The 24,384-nt window shown below is 47.6% G+C and overlaps 1 protein-coding gene across 1 annotated transcript in view; it reads left to right on the forward strand.

Moving 5' to 3' along the window:
• The window catches only part of NPLOC4 (NPL4 homolog, ubiquitin recognition factor), a 103,278-nt gene that overhangs the window by 53,199 nt on the left and 25,695 nt on the right, over positions 1 to 24,384 (forward strand). The window contains exons 12-13 of the mRNA XM_073560459.1: positions 3,813 to 3,973; positions 11,433 to 11,504. Of these exons, the coding sequence (XP_073416560.1) occupies positions 3,813 to 3,973; positions 11,433 to 11,504 (233 nt within the window). The remainder of the gene's footprint in view (positions 1 to 3,812; positions 3,974 to 11,432; positions 11,505 to 24,384) is intronic.

Genomic DNA, 24,384 nt, shown 5'->3' on the forward strand with positions numbered 1-24,384 from the left:
GTGGGGCCCCTCAGGGTCTGATTTGGTGGGTGGGGCCCCTCAGGATCCGATTCGGTGGCCTGGGCTCCTCAGGGTCCGATTTTGTGGTTGGGGCCCCTCAGGGTCCGATTTTGTGGGTGGGGCCCATCAGGGTCCGATTTTGTGGGTGGGGCCCCTCGGGGTCCGATTTTGTGGTTGGGGCCACTCTGGGTCCGATTTGGTGGGCGGGGCCACTCTGGGTCCGATTTGGTGGGCGGGGCCACTCTGGGTCCGATTTGGTGGGCGGGGCCACTCTGGGTCCGATTTGGTGGGCGGGGCCACTCTGGGTCCGGTTTGGTGAGCGGGGCCCCTCAGGATCCGATTTGGTGGGCGGGGCCACTCGGTCCGATTTGGTGGGCGGGGCACCTCAGGGTCCGATTTGGTGGGCGGGGCCCCTCTGGGTCCGATTTGGTGGGCGGGGCCCCTCTCGGTCCGATATGGTGGGTGGGCTTCCTTCGGTGTCAGATTTGGTGGACGGGATCCCTCAGGGTCCGATTTTGTGGCCGGGGCCCCTCAGGGTCCGATTTTGTGGGCGGGGCCCCTCTGGGTCCGATTTTTGTGGGCGGGGCTCCTCGGTCCGATTTGATGGGCGGGGCGACTCTGGGTCCGATTTGATAGGTGGGGCCACACTGGGTCCGATTTGGTGGGCGGGGCCCCTCAGGGTCCGATTTGTAGGCCTGGGTGGCTCAGCCTCCGTTTTGTAGGCCAGGGTCGATCAGATTTGCATTTGTGCTTTGGGTTTTACTTTAAGAGCTGATATTATCTGTCAGAAACTCTGTCCTGCTGGGGTCATGTAAAGTTCGTAGGCGTTGGCGTAGTAACTGGGTGTGCCTGCGCATATCAGTGAGCTTAACTGCCACCTCACGACAGCCCCATATTTTCCCTATGGCAAAATTTTCCCATTGAAATGCATTGAGACACTACATTCCAATGAAGGGAAAATGTTTTTTCAAACGCAAATTGCGCAAAACTACAAATCCGATCGACACGAAAAATACTTATCACACCACTCGTGGACGCTGGTTTCGAAACGACACCTCAACCGGAGTCTGTGCGCGTAGTGGTTCGGGCCGCATTAATTGCAGAAATCAACTGAATAATAATAACTAGATGTGTATTTCCTGAAGGAAGTACAGATAGTGCTTTGAAATGGTGCCCGGGCTGCCCCTTTAAGAGAGACTTTCCTGCTGCCCCTGCAAGACTTTCAACTCAGGATCCGTTTTAACTGTGGGTGCCTCTCGGGGCCACTTTGGCATCAGGGTCTGATTTTGTGGGTGGGGCCCCTCAGGTGCCGATTTTGTGGGTGGGGCCCCTCAGGTTCCGATTTGGTGGGCGGTGCCCCATAGGGTCCGATTTGGTGGGCGGTGCCCCATAGGGTCCGATTTGGTGGGCGGGGCCCCTCAGGGTCCGATTTTGGTGGGCGGGGCCCCTCAGGGTCCGATTTTGGTGGGCGGGGCCCCTCAGGGTCCGATTTGGTGGGCGGGGCCCCTCAGGGTCCGATTTGGTGGGCGGGGCCCCTCAGGGTCCGATTTGGTGGGCGGGGCCCCTCAGGGTCCGATTTGGTGGGCGGGGCCCCTCAGGGTCCGATTTGGTGGGCGGGGCCCCTCAGGGTCCGATTTGGTTGGCGGGGCCCCTCAGGGTCCGATTTTTTTGGTGGGCGGGGCCCCTCAGGGACCGATTTTTGTGGGCGGGGCACCTCAGGGTCCGATTTTTGTGGGCGGGGCACCTGGTCCGATTTTTGTGGGCGGGGCACCTCAGGGTCCGATTTTTGTGTCCGGGGCCCCTCGGTCCGATTTTGTGGCCGGGGCCCCTCTGGGTCCGATTTTGTGGCCGGGGCCCCTCTGGGTCCGATTTTGTGGCTGGGGCCCCTCTGGGTCCGATTTGGTGAGCGGGGCCACTCTGGGTCCGATTTGGAGCCTGTGGTCACTCAGCTTTCGATTCGGCACGCCGGCCCTTTAAGACTCATTTTGGTGCGCCGGCCCTTTAAGGATCACTTAGGCGCGTCGGCCGTTTAAGAGCCAGTTTGGCGCACTGGGCTTCTAAATCCACTTTGGCGCACATTCTCAGGGGCATGCGTCTTGTGATGAAGCTAGATTTGCATTTGTGCTGTGGGTTTCGCTTTAAGGCTGTGTGCCCACGTAGCGATTTTTAAGCGTTTTTGCTGCGATTTTCGCGCGAAAACGCTGCGAAAACGTTTAAAAATTGTGTACAGAACGCCTCCCATGCATTCCTATGGCATTCCGCACATGCTGTGCTAATGCTGCGCTTTTTTCCGCGGCGGAATCGCATTGCGGAAAAAAATCGCAGCATGCTCATTCTTTTGTGCGGAATCGCAAATAATTGCCGCGATTCCGCACCCATAGGAATGCATAAGAATCGCTTACTTCCCGCATGTGGCTATGCCCACCATGCGGGAAGTTAAGCGTCTCATGTGCAGTTGGTACCCACGGTGTGGAGGAGAGGAGACTGTCCTCCAGGTCCTGGGTACCATACCCCTGTAAAAAAAAGAATAAAAAATAAAAAATCGGAGTATATTTACCTTCCGGCGTCCCGCGCTGCATTCCCGGCCTAAGCATTCCCAGTAATGCCTTGCGGCAAGGCCCTATGATGACGTAGTCTCGCGTGACTCTAGCGGTCTCGCGAGATCGCTATAGCAACGCGAGACTACGTCATCACAGGTCTCGCAAGGCATTACTGGGAACGCTGAGGCCCGGGATGACAGCGCGGGACGCCGGAATGTAAATATACTCCGATTTTTTTTTTTTAAGCATTTTAACATTCTATCTTTTACTATTGATGCCGCATAGGCGGCCTCAATAGTAAAAACCTGGTCACACTTGTCAAACACTATGTTTGACGAGTGTGACCAACCTGTCAGTCACTTTCCATGCGATGCTTCAAATCGCTTGGAAAGTGCTTGAATATCTCACGCTGAAATCGCGCTGAAAAAAACGCGCGATTTCTGGGAAGGAGTCCGGTTTTCTGTGTGCGTTTTAACACGCAACGTGGGCACATAGCCTAAGAGCTGATATTATCTGCCAGAATCTGTGTCCTTGGGGCATCATGTAAAGTTCGTAGCCGTTGGCATAGTAACTGGGTCTGCCTGCGCATATCAATGAGCTTAACTGCCATTTAAATCGCCTCAGGGCATGTTTTGTCTGTGGCAAAATTTCCCCATTGAAAAGCATTGAGACAATGCATTCGAATGACGGGAAAAAAAATTTTCTAACGCAAATTGCGCAAAAACTACAAATCCGATCAACACGAAAAATACTTAGCACACAACTCATGGACGCTGGCTTCGAAATGACACCTCAACGGAGTCTGTGCGTGTAGCGGTTCGGGCCGCATTAATTGCAGAAATCAACTGAATAATAAGAATAAGTTAGCAGCGTTCGGTTTACAATATAGTGGTTTTTTCAAACCACTATAATAAGAAGAAGCAGAAGAAGAATAAGTTAGCAGCATTCGGATTACAAGATAGTGCTTTCTTCAAGTCACTATAAAAAAAAAGAAATATGTATGGCTCTCAGAATACAGGTTTAGGGATGCGACCATGAAAAAATGCATTTCACCATTTATAAGGTGACTAGGAGACAATTCAAATGGGAACATGCAGGAAATTGTAGTTGCACAACCGCTGGGGAGACACAATTTGGAGGCCTGTGCCATTTAGTATAGGTAGTCTTTAACCACATTTCCTGTATTCTGGAATATCCCATCCAGATGCTCTCACGTTTTACTATATATCCTGTGTTTGCAACAGTTTCATCTCACCTATTGTCATTTCGCAGGTGGACCAGATAACCAAGTGCACTTTGAGGGATACCAGGTGTCAAATCAGTGTATGGCGCTAGTACGGGATGAGTGCCTCTTGCCCTGTAGAGATGTTCCAGAGCTGGGCTATGCCAAAGAGTCAAGTAGCGAGCAGTATGTCCCTGATGTCTTCTATAAGGTCAGTATCATGATAAGGGCATTTATAAAGGGTGGAGGGGCGAGTTCCTTAAAGTGTTTGTCCCCACTGGACTTTCCAGCCCTTATGGAGGATATCCTTAATTTATTTTTTCCTTTATATTTACACTTCTTAAAAAAAATAAAGGGAACACTTAAACAACACAAAACTCCAAGTCAATCACACTTCTGTGAAATCAACCTCTTCAGTTATGAAGCAACACTGAATTGTGAATCAATTTCTCCTGCTGTTGTGCAAATGGAACAGACAACATGCAGAAATGATGGGCAATTAGCACGACATCACCTTTAAAGGAGTGGTTCTGCAGGTGGTGGTTAGAGATGAGCGAATTTGTTCGGATTTTGACATATTTGGGCCATATTCTAGCACTATTCGGGTCGAATGGTATGTGTTATGTTCGGTTCTGAACATATTCGGTAATTCTTACTCCCATTGACTCTAATGAAGCTTGGCTGTGTTCGATGAATATTGCAAAAACAATATTCAAATCCGATCATACTCGGAACCAAATCCGAACAAATTCGCTCATCTCTAGTGGTGATCACAGACCATTTCTCTGTTTTCATCCTTTTTGCTGTTTTGATTACCTTTTTACTTTGTCATTGCTCTCACCCCTAGAGGTACAATAGCATGAGGTGTTGTCAGAAATTGGTCGGGTAATGCAGCTCAACCAGGATGGCACATCTTTGCGACCTGTGGCAAGGCGGGTAGTTGTGTCTGTAAGAATAGTGTCTAGAGCATGGAGCTGATACCAGAAGACAGGCCAATCAGTAAACCCGGAGACGTAGAGTGCGCCGTAGGAGGGCAACAACCCAGCAGCAGGACCGCTATCTCCTCCTTAGTGCAAGGAGGAACAGTGCCAGAACTCTTCAAAATGACGTGTGTCTGCTCAAACTGTCAGAAACAGACTCCAAGAGGGTGGTATGAGGGCCCGACATCCACAAGTGAGTGTTCTGCTTACAGCCCAACACTGCGCAGGGCGATTGGCATTTTCCCGAGAACACGAAGGCTGGTAGATTCGACATTGCTGCCCTGTGCTCTTCACGGATGAGAGCAGGTTCACAATGAGCACATATGACAGATTCTGGAGACACCATGGAGAACGTTCTGCTACCTGCAACATCCCCCAGTATGACCCGGTTGGCACTGAGTAATAAATAGTGTGGGGAGGCGCTTCTTTGGAGGGCTGCACAGCCCTCCATGTGCTAGCCAGAGGTACCCTGACTGCCCTTATGTACTGAGATGAGATCTTCAGACCCATTGTGAGACCATATGCAGCTGCAATTGGGCTCCTTGGTTCCTTCTGATGCATGACAATGCTAGGCCTCGTGTGTGTCAGCAGTTCCTGGATGATGAACGCATTGACGCTATGGACTGGCCCGCCAGTTCCCCAGACCTGAATCCAATTGAGCACATCTGGGACATCAAGTCTCGTACCATCCACCAACACCACGTTGCACCACAGACTGTCCAGGAGTTGACTGATGCTTTAATACAGGTTTTGGAGGAGATCCCTCAGGAGAACATCCTCTGCCTCATCAGGACCAAGCCCAGGCGTTGTAGGGAGGTCATAAAGGCACATGGAGGCCACACACACTACTAAGTATCATTTTGTTGTCTGAGGCACTTCCATTGATGTTTGATTAGCCTGTAATTTGCTTTCCACTTTGATTTTGAATTACATTGATCATTATTGTTCTCAACGCATTCCAACATTTCATTCAGTGATATCTAGGATGTGGTATTTTCTCCTACGCCTCATTGGGGGACACAGACAGTAGTGTTAAGCTGCTTGCCACTAGGAGGACACTAAGTAAACACAGAAAAACATTAACTCCTCCCCTGCAGTATACACCCTCTCGCTGGCTGGGAATTCCAGTTCTTGCTTAGTGTCTGCAGGAGGCACTTGGGTCTGGCTTCAGACCTCACCGTTTTTATTTTATTTTTGAATTTTCTGTAAATTTTTATTTTTTAATTAACGGAGTGAAAGGGGTGACTGTTCCTTTCTACTGCCCACTCTCCCCCGAACCAACAACAGGCAAGCATGCGGAGTATACCTCCCCGTACACTTTCCTGCGACGACTGGGGCTGATTCTTCTGGCGATGGTTCCTTTACGGATACGAGGGCGAGCGCACGGAACGCACGGAGAAGACTTGACCAGCGCTTTCGCATGCCCTGAATCAGCCCCATAGGGTGGACCGACTGAGCAATACCCCTGTAACAACCTCTCTGGATCTGCTACATCGTCCGGGTGCTTTTTTTTTTTACCTCAGAATCTGAGATGGGATGAAACCTTGAGGCTCCTGGACAGCGCAGACGGCGCAAGCGCCGGATTGGAGGTATGGGGTCGGGTCCTGGTCCCTGGGAGAAGCGCTGACCGAGTCTTAGTGGCGGCATACCGGCGGCCCCCGCTCCTCCCCTTCACCCGGCGCTCGCCACGGGTAGGCCCAAAAAATTTAGTCCCCGGCTTTTCAGCCTACTAGGCAGTCGCCTTGCCCAGTACCCAGACTAATCCGCTATGCACAGATTGCGACCCGGCTTGTGCTAAACGCCATCCACTGCAAGGTGCTCCCTACGTTTAGTCCCTCTATGTGGGCCTCGTCCTTGTCACGGTCTGTGGAGTCACAGACCAAGGCTATAAACTCCTCCGGGAATCCTCTTTTAAGTCAGAACGTGTCTTTACCACCCGAGGAGGGCTTTGGCGACGGCCGGGAACCGTCCGCTTGCTTGGACCGTACTCGTTCAAGGGATCCTCGGGTCTCTAGAAAGCGGACCCATGACGCGTCCCCTAGTCACGCTCGCGATTCAGCATCTGCGAGTTCTGTCTCTCGCTCTCCCTCTCCTAATGTTGGCAGAGAACATGTCTCTGAATTTGAGTCTTACACGTCAGTCCCTCAGAATTCCCCAAATGTCCATGAATCGCTTGATTCTCCGACAGAGTCAGTCAAAAATTCTCTGACGTTGGACGAGGAGAATATTCCTGCTGCGGAACACGTTATCTCCTTTAAGAGGACTAAACGTGAACGCAGGGTATTTGCCAGCCATCCGGAGTTGAAGGATATTGTCTGGAAACGTAGGAACCAACCACATAAGCGGTTCACAGGGCAAAAGCCTATCGAGACTGAATACCCCTTTACTCCATATCTGCTGAAGAATTGGTTACAGTCCCCCTCGGTGGATTCTCCTGTATTGTGCCTTGCTCCTAAAACGCTTCTATCAGTTTCTGAGGGCTCTTCAGTCAGAAACCCCCCCGATCGCCAAATTGGCTACCTTGCCAGTTCAGTTTTTGGAGCTTCAGGAGCCACATTTTTCCCACCTTTCGCGGCGACTTGAGTGGCTTAAGGCATGTCCACTTAGGCAGAAGTCTTAATTACTGCCTTTCAAGCAGATAATTCATGCAGGGGATTTTGCCGTAGACGCCTCTTTAGATGCCGCTAATTGCGCTGCTAAGGCAACCGCTAATGCAGTCTCCATCAGAAGAGCCCTATGGCTATGCGACTGGCGGGCAGATCCCACCTCCAAGAGATTAAAGACTCCTCTGCCGTATCTAACTGGTCGCCTGTTTGGACAAGAAACTTGACCATCTCATTTTTGACACTTCCGGGGGGGGTAAGAGTAGGTTTCTTCCCCAACAAGGGGCTGCCTGGCCGTTTTCGGAATCAACAGCCGACTAGTTTTTCGACCTTTTTTCGCAACAGCTCCAGCTGGTCCTCTACACCCTTCTCTTCTGGATCAGGTTGGTCCCCGCGTGGAGACAGAGGTTCCCAGGTCTCTCACAGACCTAACCGCTCTTGGAAACCCAGGCCGACAGCATCTGGATTTCAGGAAGCAGATCCCATAGATCCTCAATGACTTGCTGTGGTATCCGGCTGACACCGACAAAGTAGGCGGCCGTCTGCTGTCATTCAGAATGGTTCAGCAGTTTTTATTCAAACCTTTCTTTGTGGTTTCAAAGAAGGAAGGAACTATGCGGTCCATACTGGACCTCAGGCTGTTAAATCAGTTTGTCAAAGTACGGCGATTCCGAATGGAATTCCTCCGATCGGTGTCGCTTCCATGCAAAAGGGGAGAGCCAATATCATCCAGCAGTTCCTGCATTTTGCAATTCGAGAACAACACTTCGTTTGTTGCCTTGCCCTTCGGTATCGCCACCGCCCCCATGGTCTATCCCAAGGCCATGGCGGCTGTCGTGGCCATTCTCCTCGCTCGGGCAGTGGTGGTACTGCCGTATCTGGACGACCTGCTAATTAAGGGTCCATCCCTTCCAGCCTGCGAGAAATCCGTGGCTATCACAGTAAATACACTTTATCGCCTGGGTCTGAAGATAAACTTCGAAAAGTCTTCCCCAACACCGGTCCAGCTGATTTTCATTTTGGGAATGGTCTTGGACACTTCCTGCGGGTTGCTCATTCTCCCTCCAGAGAAGGCCCGAGCTTTGCAACAGGCAACGTGGACTCTTTCCTGTCCGGTCTCTCATTCTATTCGTTTCAGCATGAGAGTTCTCGGAAAGGTGGCAGCAATGGAAGCGGTGCCATTCACACAATTCCATCTCCGCCCTTTGCAACAAGCCTTGCTGTTGACTTGAGACAAGAACTCGCCTTCCCTCGACCGTCGGTGCCTTCTGTCCCTGCGGATCAGACAAGCCCTCAAGTGGTGGACACTGAAATCCTCCCTGAGTCAAGGGAGGTCTTTTCTCCCAGTTCGATGGTTGGTGGTGACCACCGACGCAAGTTTCGTCACCACACGGCACTGGGTCGTTGGTCAATTCGGGAGTCACGTCTCCCCATCAACGTCTTGGAGATACAAGCGATCAAATTGGCTCTACTGAGTTTCCACCATCTCCTCGCAGGTGTCCCCATCAGGATCCAATCCGACAGCGCCACAGCTGTAGCATATATCAACCGTCAGGGGGGTACTCGGAGCAGGATGGCCATGCACGAAGTGAGTCTCCTCCTCCATTGGGCCTAGACCAACCGTTCGCCCATCTCAGCGATCCTCATCCCAGACATAGAGAATTGGGTGGCAGACTTTCTCAGTCGCCAAGTCCTTGCCTCGGGAGAGTGGTCTCTTCTTCTGGAAGGTTTTCAGCAGATTTGCTGTTGTTGGGGCACTCTGGATGTGGCTCTCATGGCCTCAAGGCTAATGAACAAGATTCCTTGATTCGTTGCCCGATCGTGCGATCCAGGCGCCATCGGAGCAGACGTCCTAGTTCTGCCGTGGCACCAGTTCTGGCTCCCGTACATCTTTCCCCTCTCCCCTTGCTCCCAAGGGTCATCAAGAAGATCAGAGCAGAAGAAGGCTATGTGCACACGCTGCGGTTTTTGCTGCGGTTCCGCTGCAGTTTTGTCCCTGCGGAACCGCAGCAGTTCTGCAGACATGGTACAGTACCATGTAACCCTATGGGTTTTCAAAACCGCAGTGCTCACCCTGCGTTTTTTTCCGCGCGGTTTTGCTGCGGTTTATAAACCGCAGCATGTCAATTGTTTCTGCGGATTCTGCTGCGGTTTCACACCTTTAACATAGTAGAGGTTTGAAACCGCAGGGCAAAACTGCAGGCCAACCGCAGGTCACTTTACCTGCGGTTCCGCGGGGAAAAACCCGCAGGTTCTTCCGCAGTGTGTGCACATAGCCGAAGAATCAGTGATCCTAGTCGTGCCAGATTGGCCGGGCATGGTACGCAGAACTAGTACAACTAGTCGCCGACGTCCCTCGGTGACTTCCAGATCGCATGGATCTACTCTCTCGGGGTCCGATTTACCACCGGAACTCCGGGGCCCTGTCTTTGACGGCGTGGCCTTTGAATCCTGGATTCTAGCACAGGCTGGGTTTTCTCACGACATGATTTCCACCATGATTAGTGCTAGGAAGTTCGTGTCCATGCGCATTTATCTCCGCACCTGGAAAACCTTCTTTTTTGTGGTGCAAGGATCATGGTCGATCCCCTCTAGTGTTTTCCATTCCTGCCATATTGGAATTCCTTCAGCCAGGATTAAAGTCAGGCCTCGCGCTTAGCTCGCTCAAGGGTCAAATTTCAGCCTTGTCAGTGCTATTCCAACGCAAAATTGCCACCAAACTTCAGGTCAAGACGTTCATTCAGGGAGTTTCTCATGTAGTGCCTCCCTATAAAGGGCCATTCGAATCATGGGACCTTAACTTGGTTCTTGGGGCCTTACAGGAGGCTCCTTTCGAGCCGTTGCTGGACGTACCACTACCTATTCTCTCTTGGAGAGTGGTCTTTCTAGTGGCAAGTACGTCAATAAGACGAGTTTCGGAATTGGCAGCCCTGTCCTGCCGTCATCAGTTCATGAATTTTCATAAGCACAAGGCAGTTCTCAGGACGTCCCTGTCCTTCCTGCCCAAAGTCGTATCCTCTTTCCATCTCTGAGGAAACTGTTTTGCCCTCCTTTTGTCCGGCACCGGTCCATTGCATTGAGAAGGTCCTCCACACCCTGGATGTGGTTAGGGCTCTGAGACGGTACGTCTCGCGGACGGCTCCCTTCCGCAAGTCAGATGCCGTGTTCATACTTCCAGAGGGGCATAGGAAGGGTCTAGCCGCTTTAAAAACCACGCTAGCCAGGTGGATTTGCTTGGCTATTCAGGAATCCTACCGTGTCCGGGACATGCCTGTCCCAGCAAGGATTAAGGCGCATTCTATCCGCTCAGTGCGCGCCTCTTGGGCCATTCGGCTCCAGGCATCGGCAGAACAGGTCTTCAACGCTGCGACTTAGTCCATCCTACATACCTTTACAAAACATTACCAAATTCATTCTCAGGCCTGTCCGCAAGGCTGCGACTTGGTCCAGCCTGCATACCTTTACAAACATTGCCTAATTTCATTCTCAGGCCTTTGCGGATGCAGCTCTTGGCAGACGCATCCTGCAATCGGCAGTACCACAGTGTTAAGCCAGTGGTACATGGGCTATTGGCAATTATATGTTCCCCACCCAGGGACTGCTTTAGGACGTCCTACTGTCTCTGTGTCCCCCAATGGAGGCGTAGGAGAAATAGGGATTTTTGTGTACTCACCGTAAAATCCTTTTCTCTGAGCCAATCATTGGGGGACACAGCACCCACCCTGTTTGGCCTATTGGCTCACTGTAGCATTATTAGGTTTTGACAGTTATGATTGTCATTCGTTTAATGCTCCTACTGCTTTTTCACCGAACTGGGAATTCCCAGCCAGCGAGAGGGTGTATACTGCAGGAGAGGAGTTAACTTTTTCTGTGTTTACTTAGTGTCCTCCTAGTGGCAAGCAGCATAATACCACTGTCTGTGTCCCCCAATAATTGGCTCAGAGAAAAGGCTTTTACGGTGAGTACACAAAAATCCCTATTTAGCGTTACCTTTTTTTTTTTTTCCAGCAGTGTATGTATATGTGATATATATAAATAATGTACTGCCCTTACCCTTGCCATTTACTACAGTATTTTCCTTTCACAGGATATTGACAAGTTTGGTAATGAAATTACACAATTGGCGCGGCCTCTACCTGTCGAGTATTTGATCATTGACGTGAGTATTCTCCATCAATAATTGTAGCGCCACCAACGAACATATCCGCTGCGGACTTGCATGTTTCCGTAGACTCTATGTCACTGGCCCGATTCTTAATATTTTTCCAGGGTTTGCACTCTGGCAGCCCGGCTCATTAGTCTCATGCCCTCTACCTTGGCATGAACGCTGAGCTCAGTGATTGGCCATAGTGGTCACATGCTCTAGCTGTGACTTTGGCGTTTCAGCCATGTTAACAAGGACCAGCAAGTGTCAGCTGAGATGTATTTTTGATGTAGCAGATAAGTAATAGTGATCGCTCTCTGTATATATACAGGGTGGGCCATCTATATGGATCTACCTAAATAAAATGGATATGGTTGGTGATATCAACTTCCTGTTCGTGGCATATTAGTATATGGGAGGGGGGAAACTTTTCAAGATGGGTGGTGACCATGGTGGCCATTTTGAAGTCAGCCATTTTGGATCCAACTTTATATTTTTCAATGGGAAGAGGGTCATGCAACACACCAAACTTATTCAGAATTTCACAAGAAAAACAATGGTGTGCTTGGTTTTAACGTAACTTTATTCTTTCATGAGTTATTTACAAGTTTATGACCACTTATAAAATGTGTTCAAAGTGCTGCCCATTGTGTTGGATTGTCAATGCAACCCTCTTCTCCCACTCTTGACACACTGATTGCAACACCGTAGAAGAAATGCTAGCACAGGGTTCCAGTATCCGTTGTTTCAGATGCTGCACATCTCGTATCTTCACAGCATAGACTATTTCCTTCAGATGACCCCAAAGATAAAAGTCTAAGGGGGGTCAGATCGGGAGACCTTGGTGGCCAATCAAGTCGCCCAAGACGACCAATCCACTTTATCACCAACCATTTCCATTTTATTTAGGTGTATCCAAATAGGTGTCTCCATATAGATGGCCCACCTATTTAAACAAACAAATTAGAAAATCAGTAAGGATGAAGTACATTAATGGTGACGATCTTGTTGTTTTTTTGTTGGTAGTCTTTGGGTCATTAATGCTTAACAATGGAACACCCCTTTAAGTCATTAGCAACTTTAGCCAGTCTTCTGCTGGTGATAGGTTGCTCTCTGTCAGCTGTGTATAGCTGCATATCTTAGATTCTGCACACAGCGCATATCAATATAGACTGGCAGCATCAGGAGAGATTTTTACTTCTGTGAGTAGTACATTTCTAGCAGTGTTGATAAAAAACAGACTTCTGTTTCCCTCTATGTAGAATTTGTTAATGGCATTTAAGGTATTTTTTATGAGTTAGTCTCAGGATTTTATGTTAAATATGATGTCAGTTCTCTGGACATGTCTGTTTCAGTAAATATTTTTGCATCTTTTGTTAGATTTATCTGTTGTGCTACTGAGGTTATTCCTTCTCTAAAAGGGCTAAAGTTAAAGATGACACATTTCCTTTCTATTTATATTTTTATCCTTTACATTTTAAAAATTGCAAAAAGGAATATGTGCCCATGCAATAGTTTGGGCACCCTGCATGGTTAGTACCTAGTAGCACCCCCTTGTGATAGTATCACAGCTTGTAAATGCTTTTTGTAGCCAGATCAGAGTCTTTCAATTTTTGTTTGATGGATTTTCATCCATTCTCCCTTGGAAAATTCTTCCAGTTCTGTGAGATTCCTGGGTCGTCTTGCATGCACTACTATTTTAAGTCTAGCCACAGATTTTCAGTGATATTCAGATCAGGAGACTGAGGGCCATTGTAAAACCTTCAGCTTGCCTAATTTGAGGTAATCTATTGTGGATTTTGACGTGTGTTTAGGATCATTATCCATTTGTAGAAGCCATCTTTTCAACTTCAGCTCTTTTTCTTACAGATGGTGTTATGTTTGCATCAAGAATTTGTTGAAATTTCATTGAATCTATTGTTTCCTGTGCCACTGGCTGCAACACAACCCCAAAGAATGATTGATCCACCCCTATGCATAATGGTTGTGACCAAAGAGTTCTATTTTAACTTCATCTGTCTACTGGACTTGTTTCCAAAAAGCATCAGGCTTGTTTAGATGTTCTCTAGCATACTTCTGGCCCTGAATTTTATGGTGAGGATGAAGGAGAGGTTTTCTTCTGATGACTCTCCCATGAAGGCCATATTTGTGCAGGCATTTCTGAATAGTAGGACAGTGTACCACAATTCCAGAGTCTGCTAAATCTTTCTGAAGGTATTTTGCAGTCAAGCGGGAGTTCTAATTTGCGCCTCTAGCAATCCTATGAGCGTGTCTCACTGAAATTTTGCTTTGTCTTCCAGACCTTATCTTGACCTCCACTGTTCCTGGTAACTGCCATTTCTTAATTACATTTCAAACTGAGGAAAGGGCACCTTGAAAACGCTTTGCTATCTTCTTATAGCCGCCTCCTGCTTTGTGGGTTTCCACCATTTTCGTTTTCAGAGTGCTAGGCAGCTGCTTAGAAGAACCTATGGCTGCTGTTTTTTGGCACAAGGTTAGAGAAGGCTGAGTTTTTTATAAAGCTGGGAAATTTGTATCACCTGGCCTTTCCGAACGCCTAATGGTGAACAAGCCTAACTGGCCAATTAAGGTCTGAAACCTTTGTCAAATTTATCTGAGCACACAGATCTCCAAGGGTGCCGAAACTTGCATTGGCCCATTTCCTATTCTGTAATTTTTAAAATGGAAAAAAATGTAAATATATGATAAAAATAAATATATGTTTTATATATTTGTTCTTTTATCTAAAATACAAAGGAAATGTGTAGTCTCCAACTTGGGGCCTTTTTCGAGATCATCTCATCTTCAGCCTGCTTAGGCCTGTTTCACAGTGCAGTTTTTTTGTCATCAGTTAAAATCCGGCAAAATGGCGGAAAGTGGATCCGTTGATAAGTGAAGTGAGCGGTCCGGTTTTTTGACGGGTCCGTTGGCTGAAGAATTTTAAAGGAACCGCAGTTCGGGGACGAGAGAGAGAGAGATCTTGCCTGGTAAAGGGGCATATGAATATTTCTTTCTCCGTTACTCCCTTTGAAGTGAATAGAACGAGCCATAGATATGAATGGCCGCTTCTACACTTCTCCTGGAGGCTGCGGTCACCTCACCATGTGGTGTGCGTCCAAGAGGTGAGACACATATCTATCAAATGTCCAAGAGATCTGGGGGCGTGGCGATGTAGCAGAGCCGTGAGGATGCATTCCGAGAGATCTTCCATAATCCTGGCGTTTATCCTGCACACAAAATCCCCTGAGAACGCTATACCTGCCGGTGACCCGGTCCCCCGGGCTGCTGACGGCTTCCGTCTCTCCGGGAGGTGCGATAAGTGGCTTCGGTGAGGTGAACTCCGCGGGTGTTCCGGCGGGGGAACAAGGCCTGTGGTGGACGGCGGCCATCTTCTCTTGCGTCTTCTGCTAGGAGACGAACATCATTCGGATTCCGCTCCTGAGGGGACCGACGGACTGGCACGGTGATCCTTTGGAGGTACTTGAAGGGGTGGAGCGGTGTGAGCTCTGGGAAATGAGGTCCGCGCTCCCCTGGTGATAATAGCTGGCCCGCGGTTCCCACCATCTTAGGGATCTTTACACCCGGACCGCGGACCCCCCCGCAGGCACTGCAATATACCCTGTGTTACAGGACCTCGGTGATGGCCTCAGACTAGTCACAGGCTCAGTACTTCGCATTACTATCCTACTCTGAGCTCACTGCACTCATTTCTATTACCAAGCCTAAAATGAATATACATATATTTTAGATTAACACAACTGCTGCTGGAGTCGGAGGGAAAAGGGACTTTGTGGGCATACGTTTATTCAGCTGCCATTTTACATCACTGTTAAATATGAATCGTTCAAAAGGATCAGGGATGGCTGACAGGCTCACAGAGTTTGCAAGGACTGATCCATCTGACAATGCACGATCTCTTAGGCATAACTCATTGCATGCTAAAGCTACAGAGCAGAGTAAAAACCGTGCTTCTGAGAGTGAGGAAGGTGGGGACCAAGACGATCTAACTCTTAGGCAAGCATCCGAACAGTTAATGCAAGCCATATCTTTAACTAGAGCATCCCTGACCAAAAAGATAGAGGATGTGCACTCTGAGGTGGGCAGTCTCTGGCAGGATATGCAAACCATGAGGGGACGCATTACAGAAGTGGAATCAAGAGTATCCCACTTAGAAGATAATCTCCCGCCCATAGAAACTAAGTTAACAAGAGTGGCTGGCTCTACAAATGCCTGGAAGCAAAAGGCGGATGATCTTGAAAATAGAAAGCGCCGAGATAACATTCGGATTATAGGATTGCCAGAGCGCTCGAAGGGTCAGCAACCTGAGCAATTTTTAGAGGGCTGACTCATGGATAATCTGGGAGATGATTTCTCCTCCACATTTTCTGTGGAAAGGGCTCATAGGGTCCCCACAAAGCCACTTCCACCGGGCAGTCCACCTAAACCACTCCTGGCGCGCCTCCTCAATTGCAAAGACAGAGATGCTATATTACGTCTGGCACAGCAAAAAAGCCCTATTAAGTTTAGCAATGCCACGATTTCGATATTCCCCGATTTCTCTATGGAACTCCAGAAGCAGCGGGCACATTTCATGGACATTATATTCAACGATGTATCCATCTTGTCTCCGTATTGTACATGAGGGCTCTTCCATGTTTTTTACGGATCCAACGGAGGCAGCAGAGTGGTTACGCTCTCATATCGGCTCTCTTGACAAAAAGTCCTGATATGTTTGCCACTAATTGAGATTTATTCAAATGTTTGTAGAATTGGAGCTCCTTCCACTGGTGTCTGACTTAACAACTAGACCTGACACTGTTTTCAGTGAGGGTATTCCAATGTTTGATCTATGATAGAAGTGCAGGACTCTGCTCCTTTATTTTTGAACTCTTCGTTGTTCTCTTTTTTCTTGTTAGTTCTGTTTGTTGTAGTTTATATGGATACTGCTGCCAAAATTCTCTGTGTTGCCTGTAAACTCCACTCATGTGATACGTCATCTTATATCTGGATGAGGTGACATGGGTTCTGAAATTCTGTATGACCTGGAATGTGAGGGGTCTCAGGTCTCTTCGCAAGAGAATCAAGGTTTTTTCCCAAATTAAGGCTAAGTGCACACGTAGCAGAAAATTTCTGCTGGAAAACACGCAGTTTTTATGCGTTTTTTCCCCGCACGTTTTCAAAACACATAGAAATAGCCAGAAACGCGGAGAAATCCGTGAAATTAATGAGCATGCTGCGTTTTTACCGCAATGCGTTTTTTTCGCGGTAAAAAACGCATCAGTATGCACAAAATGTGCAAAATGCATAGAATGACTGGGAAGCATATTTTTAGCGGTTTTATAGCGGTTTTATTGGCAAAACCGCTAAAAAAAACCGCTGTGTGTGAACACAGCCTAAGCGTTATCACCCTCACATCGTAGCTCTGGTCGAGACGCACCTCACCAGAGATTCAGCCCGATGTGTACAGAAGCCATGGGTACAGTGGTTTATTCACGCATTTCATACCAGTTACTCAAGGGGAGTTTCATTGTTGATACACAGAGATATTAGATGGGAGGTTAGGGAGGCTCGAAGAGACCCGGAAGGCCGCTTTGTTTTTGTATATGCATTGATCAACTCAAAAACAAACGTTATACTATGTATATACAATCCTCCCCCAGGCAATATGTCAATTCTTCAGATGGGAAATGAGCGTTGCTTTAAATTATCCTGATGCATACATTATATGTATGGGTGACGTTAATCTAGTTATGGATAACTGTCTCGATAGAATTAGGCTGGATAGTGAGATTTCCGGAGGGACCTCCTCTTTACCCTCATCTCCCTCTTCATTGGCGTTGTTTATGGAGGGTAGTGGTTGGCTGGATCTGTGGAGGATACGCCACCCCAGGGTAAAGGAATACACCTGTCACTTGTCTACTAAACATACCTTATCCCGTATAGACAATATATTTGGTTCCAGTAACTTAACGATGTGGGTAGCTGACATAGAACATGGTAATAAAGGGATTTCAGATCATAGTCCGATTATACTTAGACTTAATTTTGGCCAATCAAAACATAATATTTTCTGGAAACTAAATCCAATCTGGCTGAAATTGATAGGCCCCAATGATAGAACTATAGATCAATTAGATTGCTTCATCTCGTCTCGCCCTGAACCCCAAGGTATTAACCTGTTTTGGGATGCCCTTAAGGCGTATTTGAGAGGATGTTTGTCCTCTACAATTTCTTATGTTAAAAAGGTAACCTAGAGGTAAGATGACGAGTTGGAACAGCGACTTAAAGACTCTGAAGCAGCATATATGTCTAGCCAGACTGCTGAGAATAGAGTTGCATGGCTGACTTCCGATAGACTATATACTCAATATCAGGTGTTTTTTGCACTTTAATATGGCATATTAGCCTAATAAAGTTTTTTTCATTTATGCCGGTGTGCCGAACGAACTTTCTTCTTCTTGTATATACTCGATACATGGACACCAAATCTAAGCGCAAATTATTTTTCACTCGGCAATCCTATTTTGAGCTAGGAAATCAGGCGAGTAAATTTTTGGCTTTCCTAGTGCATCAAGATAACACATGTAACACTATACTCCAGATCCGGACATCGGATAGTTCAATAGTGACCTCAACTGAAGATATACTTCATTGTTTTTATGATTATTATAGAACATTATATAGTTCAACGAGTGGTTTTTATACTCCACAATGCCTAAATTACCTATAGAATTCCCCACACTGGATACTACCCAGCGGGCCTTTTTGGACCCTGTCTTTACTATAGTGGAAATTAAAAATGCTATGATGACTATGGCCCCTGGGAAAGCTCCTGGACCAGATGGATTCCCCGTTGAAATGTATATACAATCTTAAGATATTCTGGCACCACTTCTTCTAAAGGTATTTCAAGGGATTTGGAGGGGGGAATACTTATTTGATTCCTTCTATGAAGCAAACATTATTATGAAAGAAGGGAAAGACCTCCTTGATTGTGGATTTTATCGCACCATATCACTGGTAAATGTAGACTAAAAAATGTTCATCAAGATTCTGGCCACTAGATTAAACTCGGTTATATTGGATCTTATACAACCGAACCAAACTGGTTTCATGCTTGGTAAAAGTACCTCTGTCAATATCAGGCAGGTTAAGTCAGTGGTTCAATATAGCTCTCTGGTGCTAACTGGGTCCTGGTGTCACTAGACACAGCTAAAGCCTTTGATTCCCTTGAATGGCCATTCTTGTCTCATGTTTACAGAGATATGGCTTTGGTGCTAAATTCCAAAAGTGGATTGGTGTAATATATGCAAACCTAAAGCTTGTGTAGTCATAAATAACTCCATATCGGAATCCTTTTCTCTATCTAAGGGAACGCGCCAGGGGTGCCCCCTCTCCCCGGCCCTCTTTGCCCTTGCTATAGAAGTGTTGGCAATACGTATGAGGTCTTCTCCGAGTATTAGAGGGTATAAATATAGCAGATCGTCTAGACCAGTGGTCCCCAACCTTTTTTGCACCAGGGACCGGTTTCAAGCAAGACCATTCTTCCATGGCCCGGCAGGGCTGGGATGGAGGTGTGGCAGGGGCGGGGCTTTGGTCATAAGGGGGCGTGGCTATGGACACGGTTGTAGTGTAGCAGTGCATACTTATAATTAAATAACATTTATAATGTGACTCAACTCACCATAGGTTTTGAATAAGTGCTCCATCACCCCCTTCTCCCCAACATTGCCTTCACCCCATCACTCCCTTCTCCCCATCATTGCCTTCACCCCATCACTCCCCTCTCCCCATCATTGCCTTCACCCCATCACTCCCTTCTCCCCATCATTGCCTTCACCCCATCACTCCCTTCTCCCCATCACTCCCTTCTCCCCATCATTGCCTTCACCCCATCACTGCCGTCTCCCCATCATTGCCTTCACCCCATCACTCCCTTCTCCCCATCATTGCCTTCACCCCATCACTGCCGTCTCTCCATCATTGCCTTCACCCCATCACTCCCTTCTCCCCATCATTGCCTTCACCCCATCACTGCCGTCTCTCCATCATTGCCTTCACCCCATCACTCCCTTCTCCCCATCATTGCCTTCACCCCATCACTCCCTTCTCCCCATCATTGCCTTCACCCCATCACTCCCTTCTCCCCATCATTGCCTTCTCCCCATCATTGCCTTCTCCCCATCATTGCCTTCACCCCATCACTCCCTTCTCCCCATCATTGCCTTCACCCCATCACTGCCGTCTCTCCATCATTGCCTTCACCCCATCACTCCCTTCTCCCCATCATTGCCTTCACCCCATCACTGCTGTCTCCCCATCATTGCCTTCACCCCATCACTCCTCTCTCCCCATCATTGCCTTCACCCCATCACTCCCTTCTCCCCATCATTGCCTTCACCCCATCACTCCCTTCTCCCCATCATTGCCTTCACCCCATCACTCCCTTCTCCCCATCACTGCCATCTCTCCATCATTGCCTTCACCCCATCACTGCTGTCTCCCCATCATTGCCTTCACCCCATCACTGACGTCTCTCCATCATGGCCTTCAACCCATCACTCCCCTCTCCCCATCACTCCCCTCTCCCCATCATTGCCTTCACCCCATCACTCCCTTCTCCCCATCACTCCCTTCTCCCCATCATTGCCTTCACCCCATCACTCCCTTCTCCCCATCACTGCCATCTCTCCATCATTGCCTTCACCCCATCACTGCTGTCTCCCCATCATTGCCTTCACCCCATCACTGACGTCTCTCCATCATGGCCTTCAACCCATCACTCCCCTCTCCCCATCACTCCCCTCTCCCCATCACTCCCCTCTCCCCATCACTCCCCTCTCCCCATCACTCCCCTCTCCCCATCATTGCCTTCACCCCATCACTCCCTTCTCCCCATCATTGCCTTCACCCCATCACTGCTGTCTCTCCATCACTCCCCTCACGGTCTTCTCCTCATGTCCCCATCTCCTCCAGGGCCAGGCTACACACACACACACACACACACACACACACACACACACACACACACACACACACACAGACATACATGTGTACACACACATACACATTATACGTACACACACACCACCTCTCTCCTCTCACCTGCCGGCCGCCCGCGCTTCCTCGCTCTGACACAGCAGCGGCCGCGCTCCTCTCTGTGTCAGTCAGAGACAGGAAGCGCGGGCGGCGGGCAGGAAGCTGGACGGGTCCTTGCAGCTCCGCTCCTGCTATTCCCTCTTGCAGGCAGCGGAGCCGCTTGGATCGCTCCCTGCCGCCGCTAAGAATTGCTGCGCGCCGCCCCAGCCCCCGCTACGCCACTGACCGCCCCTGGCTCCCCTTGTGTCCGCGGACCGGCGGTTGGGGACCCCTGGTCTAGACACTATTGGTTTATACACTGACGACATGGTGGTGTTTAAAGATAAAACAGATGAGACGTTGCCATATGTGATTACTACCACAGATAAATTTAGTAAATACTCCGGCCTATATATCAATTGGAATAAATCCGCTCTCTTGGCCCTGTAATTCATCTTAATTCTTTGTCCTTATTGCCTATAGTGTCCCATTTTAAATATTTAGGAATTAACATATCTAAAAGCAGTGTACTTGACTTACAACTTAACATCCTCCCATTACTGGAACTAGTCAAACGCAAATTTGCCTCTTGGAGTAAACTTACACTATCTGTTGCCGGCCGTATTAAAATTAAAATGATTCTACTTCCCAAACTTAGTTACTCCCTCCAGCATAGTGCGGTGCTGGTTCCTAAATCCATCTTCACCAATCTGAACTCCCTGACCACGTCCTTTATATGGGGGAAATCGTTTTGGTTAAGAACCAACAACAAGTGGAACACAATTGTGAAGTTGAATTAAATTTATTTGTTATTTTAAATTTTTGTGGAAAGTCAAAAACTGAAAAGTGGGGCGTGCAATATTATGCGGCCCCTTTAGCTTAATACTTTGTTGCGCCACCTTTTGCTGCGATTACAGCTGCAAGTCGCTTGGGGTATGTCTATCAGTTTTGTACATCGAGAGACTGAAATTCTTGCCCATTCTTCCTGGGCAAACAGCTCGAGCTCAGTGAGGATTGATGGAGATCATTTGTAAACAGCAGTTTTCAGCTCTTTCCACAGATTCTCGATTGGATTCAGGTCTGGACTTTGACTTGGCCATTCTAACACCTGGATACGTTTATTTGTAAACCATTCCATTGTAGATTTTGCTTTGTTTGTGATCATTGTCTTGTTGGAAGACAAATCTCCGTCCCAGTCTCAGGTCTTTTGCAGACTCCAACAAGTTTCCTTTAAGAATGGTCCTGTATTTGGCTCCATCCATCTTCCCATCAATTTTAGCCATCTTCCCTGTCCCTGCTGAAGAAATGCAGCCCCAAACCATGATGCTGCCACCACCATGTTTGACAGTGGGGATGGTGTGTTCAGGGTGATGAGCTGTGTTGCCTTTACGCCAATTGTTGCCAAAAAGTTCGATTTTGGTTTCATCTGACCAGAGCACCTTCTTCCACATGTTTAGTGTGTCTCCCAGGTGGCTTGTTGCAAACTTTAAATGACACTTTTTATGGATATCTTTGAGAAATGGCTTTCTTCTTGCCACTCTTCCATAGAGGCCAGATTTGTGCAGTGTACGACTGATTGTTGTCCTATGGACAGACTGTCCCACCTCAGATGTAGATCTCTGCAGTTCATCCAGAGTGATCATGGGCCTCTTGGCTGCATCTCTGATCAGTCTTCTCCTTGTTTGAGATGAAAGATTAGAGGGACGTCTGGGTCTTGGTAGATTTGCAGTGGTATGATACTCCTTCCATTTCAATATGATCACTTGCACAGTGCTCCTTGGGATGTTTTGGAAATCATTTTGCATCCAAATCCGACTTTAAACTTCTCCACAACAGTATCACGGACCTGCCTGTTGTATTCCTTGGTCTTCATGATGCTCTCTGTGCTTCAAACAGAACCGAGACGATCACAGAGCAGGTGCATTTATACGGAGACTTGATTACACATAGGTGGATTATATTTATCATCATTAGTCATTTAGGACAACATTGGATCATTCAGAGATCCACAATGAATTTCTGGAGTGAGTTTGCTGCACTGAAAGTAAAGGGGCCGAATAATATTGCACGCCCCACTTTTCGGTTTTTGACGTTCCACAAAAATTTAAAATAACCAATAAATTTCGTTCAACTTCACAATTGTATTCCACTTGTTGTTGATTCTTCACCAAAAATTTACATTTGGTATCTTTGTTTGAAGCATATGTGGGAAAAGGTTGAAAAGCTCCAGGGGGCCAAATACTTTTGCAAGGCACTGTATTTCCCGGTGCTGTTGAACCACTCGTCCGCTGGCTTTTGGATCTCATATAATGTCTCTTTGATTAAAGAGTTATATGAAGGTAATATCCTAATGTCTTTTGAACCAATTCAATTTAGTTATAATATCCCTAGATCCCAATTATTTCATTATCTTCAACTCAGATCAGCTGTCCAGTCGCACTTACATTATTCATGTACAACCCAAGCTATCTCATCTCTCCCTCTAATAGGAATCCTTAAATCCCAAGGCCCTCAGGGCCTATTCTCTACTCTTTATACGTATATGTTGTCTGCGGGAACTGACTCTGCTATAACGACGATTAAGGCCCTGTTACATTTAGCGATGCACCAGCGATCCCAACCATGATATGACCCGGTCAGGATCGCTGGTGCATCGCTAAATGGTCACTAGTGAGCTGCCAAACAGGCAGATCTCACTAGCGATGCAGCGGCGGTCGTACTTACCTGTCAGACGCGGCGAGGATGACCGTCTTCCGCCTGCATTCATGGCTCGCTCGTCGGCGCCAGCAGGAAGCCGACGACGAGAAATGGACCAGGCCGTTCTCGCGCGATCAGCGATAGCCAGCGGGGAAGCCGGTTGGAGGTGAATATCACATGTAGCGATATTGCTAGTGATATCGCTGCTGCGTCACAAAATTGGTGACGCTTTAGCGATATCGCTATGTCTAAAGGGCCATTTAGGGAGAAGTGGGAAGATCTCATTCCTGATGCTCAGGCTGAGGATTGGGAGGAGATTCTTGAATCTCCAGCTAAAGTATCTCCATCTATTAATAATAGAATGACTCCATTATATATCTTACACCATTCATATTTAACTCCATCACAACTTTTCAAAATGGGTCCTCGGAATGTTTGAGGTGTCATATAATAGAAGCAAACTGTACCTACGGTGTGAGGCTGCCCCATTGTCCTTTAATACTGGTCTGAAGTAACATCGTTGTTAACATCCTTAGTGCAAATTCCAGTTCCTCTCGGTCCATTAGTTTGTTTATTCGGGATGTTAGACAAAGAGATATGGGGACACTATTAGGATTTTTCTGCTTGAGACACTTTTTTTTGGCTAGGAAGTTGTTGGTGCTACGTTGGATGCGAGGCTCACATCCCTCTCTCAGAGCCTGGATTGACCTGGTAAACTCGGTCAATCCATATGAACAAACACTTTATCAAAACGGGCTGTTTAGGGAAATTCGACGAAATCTGGGACAGATGGAATTCCTGTCATCTCACTATATCGGGGAGTGGAGGCTCGGTATCACGGTGACTGCTATAGTTGAAATACATTGAGATATATTTATGGCATCACATAAATTTTTTTAACAATGTGTAATGTACTTGGCAGTGCGTTAGGTATAGTTGTAGTTTAAATAGATTTGTAGTGCCTTTGTGATATGTACTTTCAAAAGATATAGAGCTTATCAGTGCTTCTGTTTACCTGCTTAATAATCTTCTATCTAAGCAGCAACTCATAGACCTGTAAAACTAAAATTGTATAAACAATTTAATGTGCGAATTGTTATTTTCCCATAATTATTCTGAC

The sequence above is a fragment of the Dendrobates tinctorius genome, unplaced genomic scaffold (genome assembly GCF_039654945.1).
Source record: "Dendrobates tinctorius isolate UK_male_01 unplaced genomic scaffold, ASM3965494v1 ptg000014l, whole genome shotgun sequence".
Classification (NCBI taxonomy): Eukaryota; Metazoa; Chordata; class Amphibia; order Anura; family Dendrobatidae; genus Dendrobates; species Dendrobates tinctorius.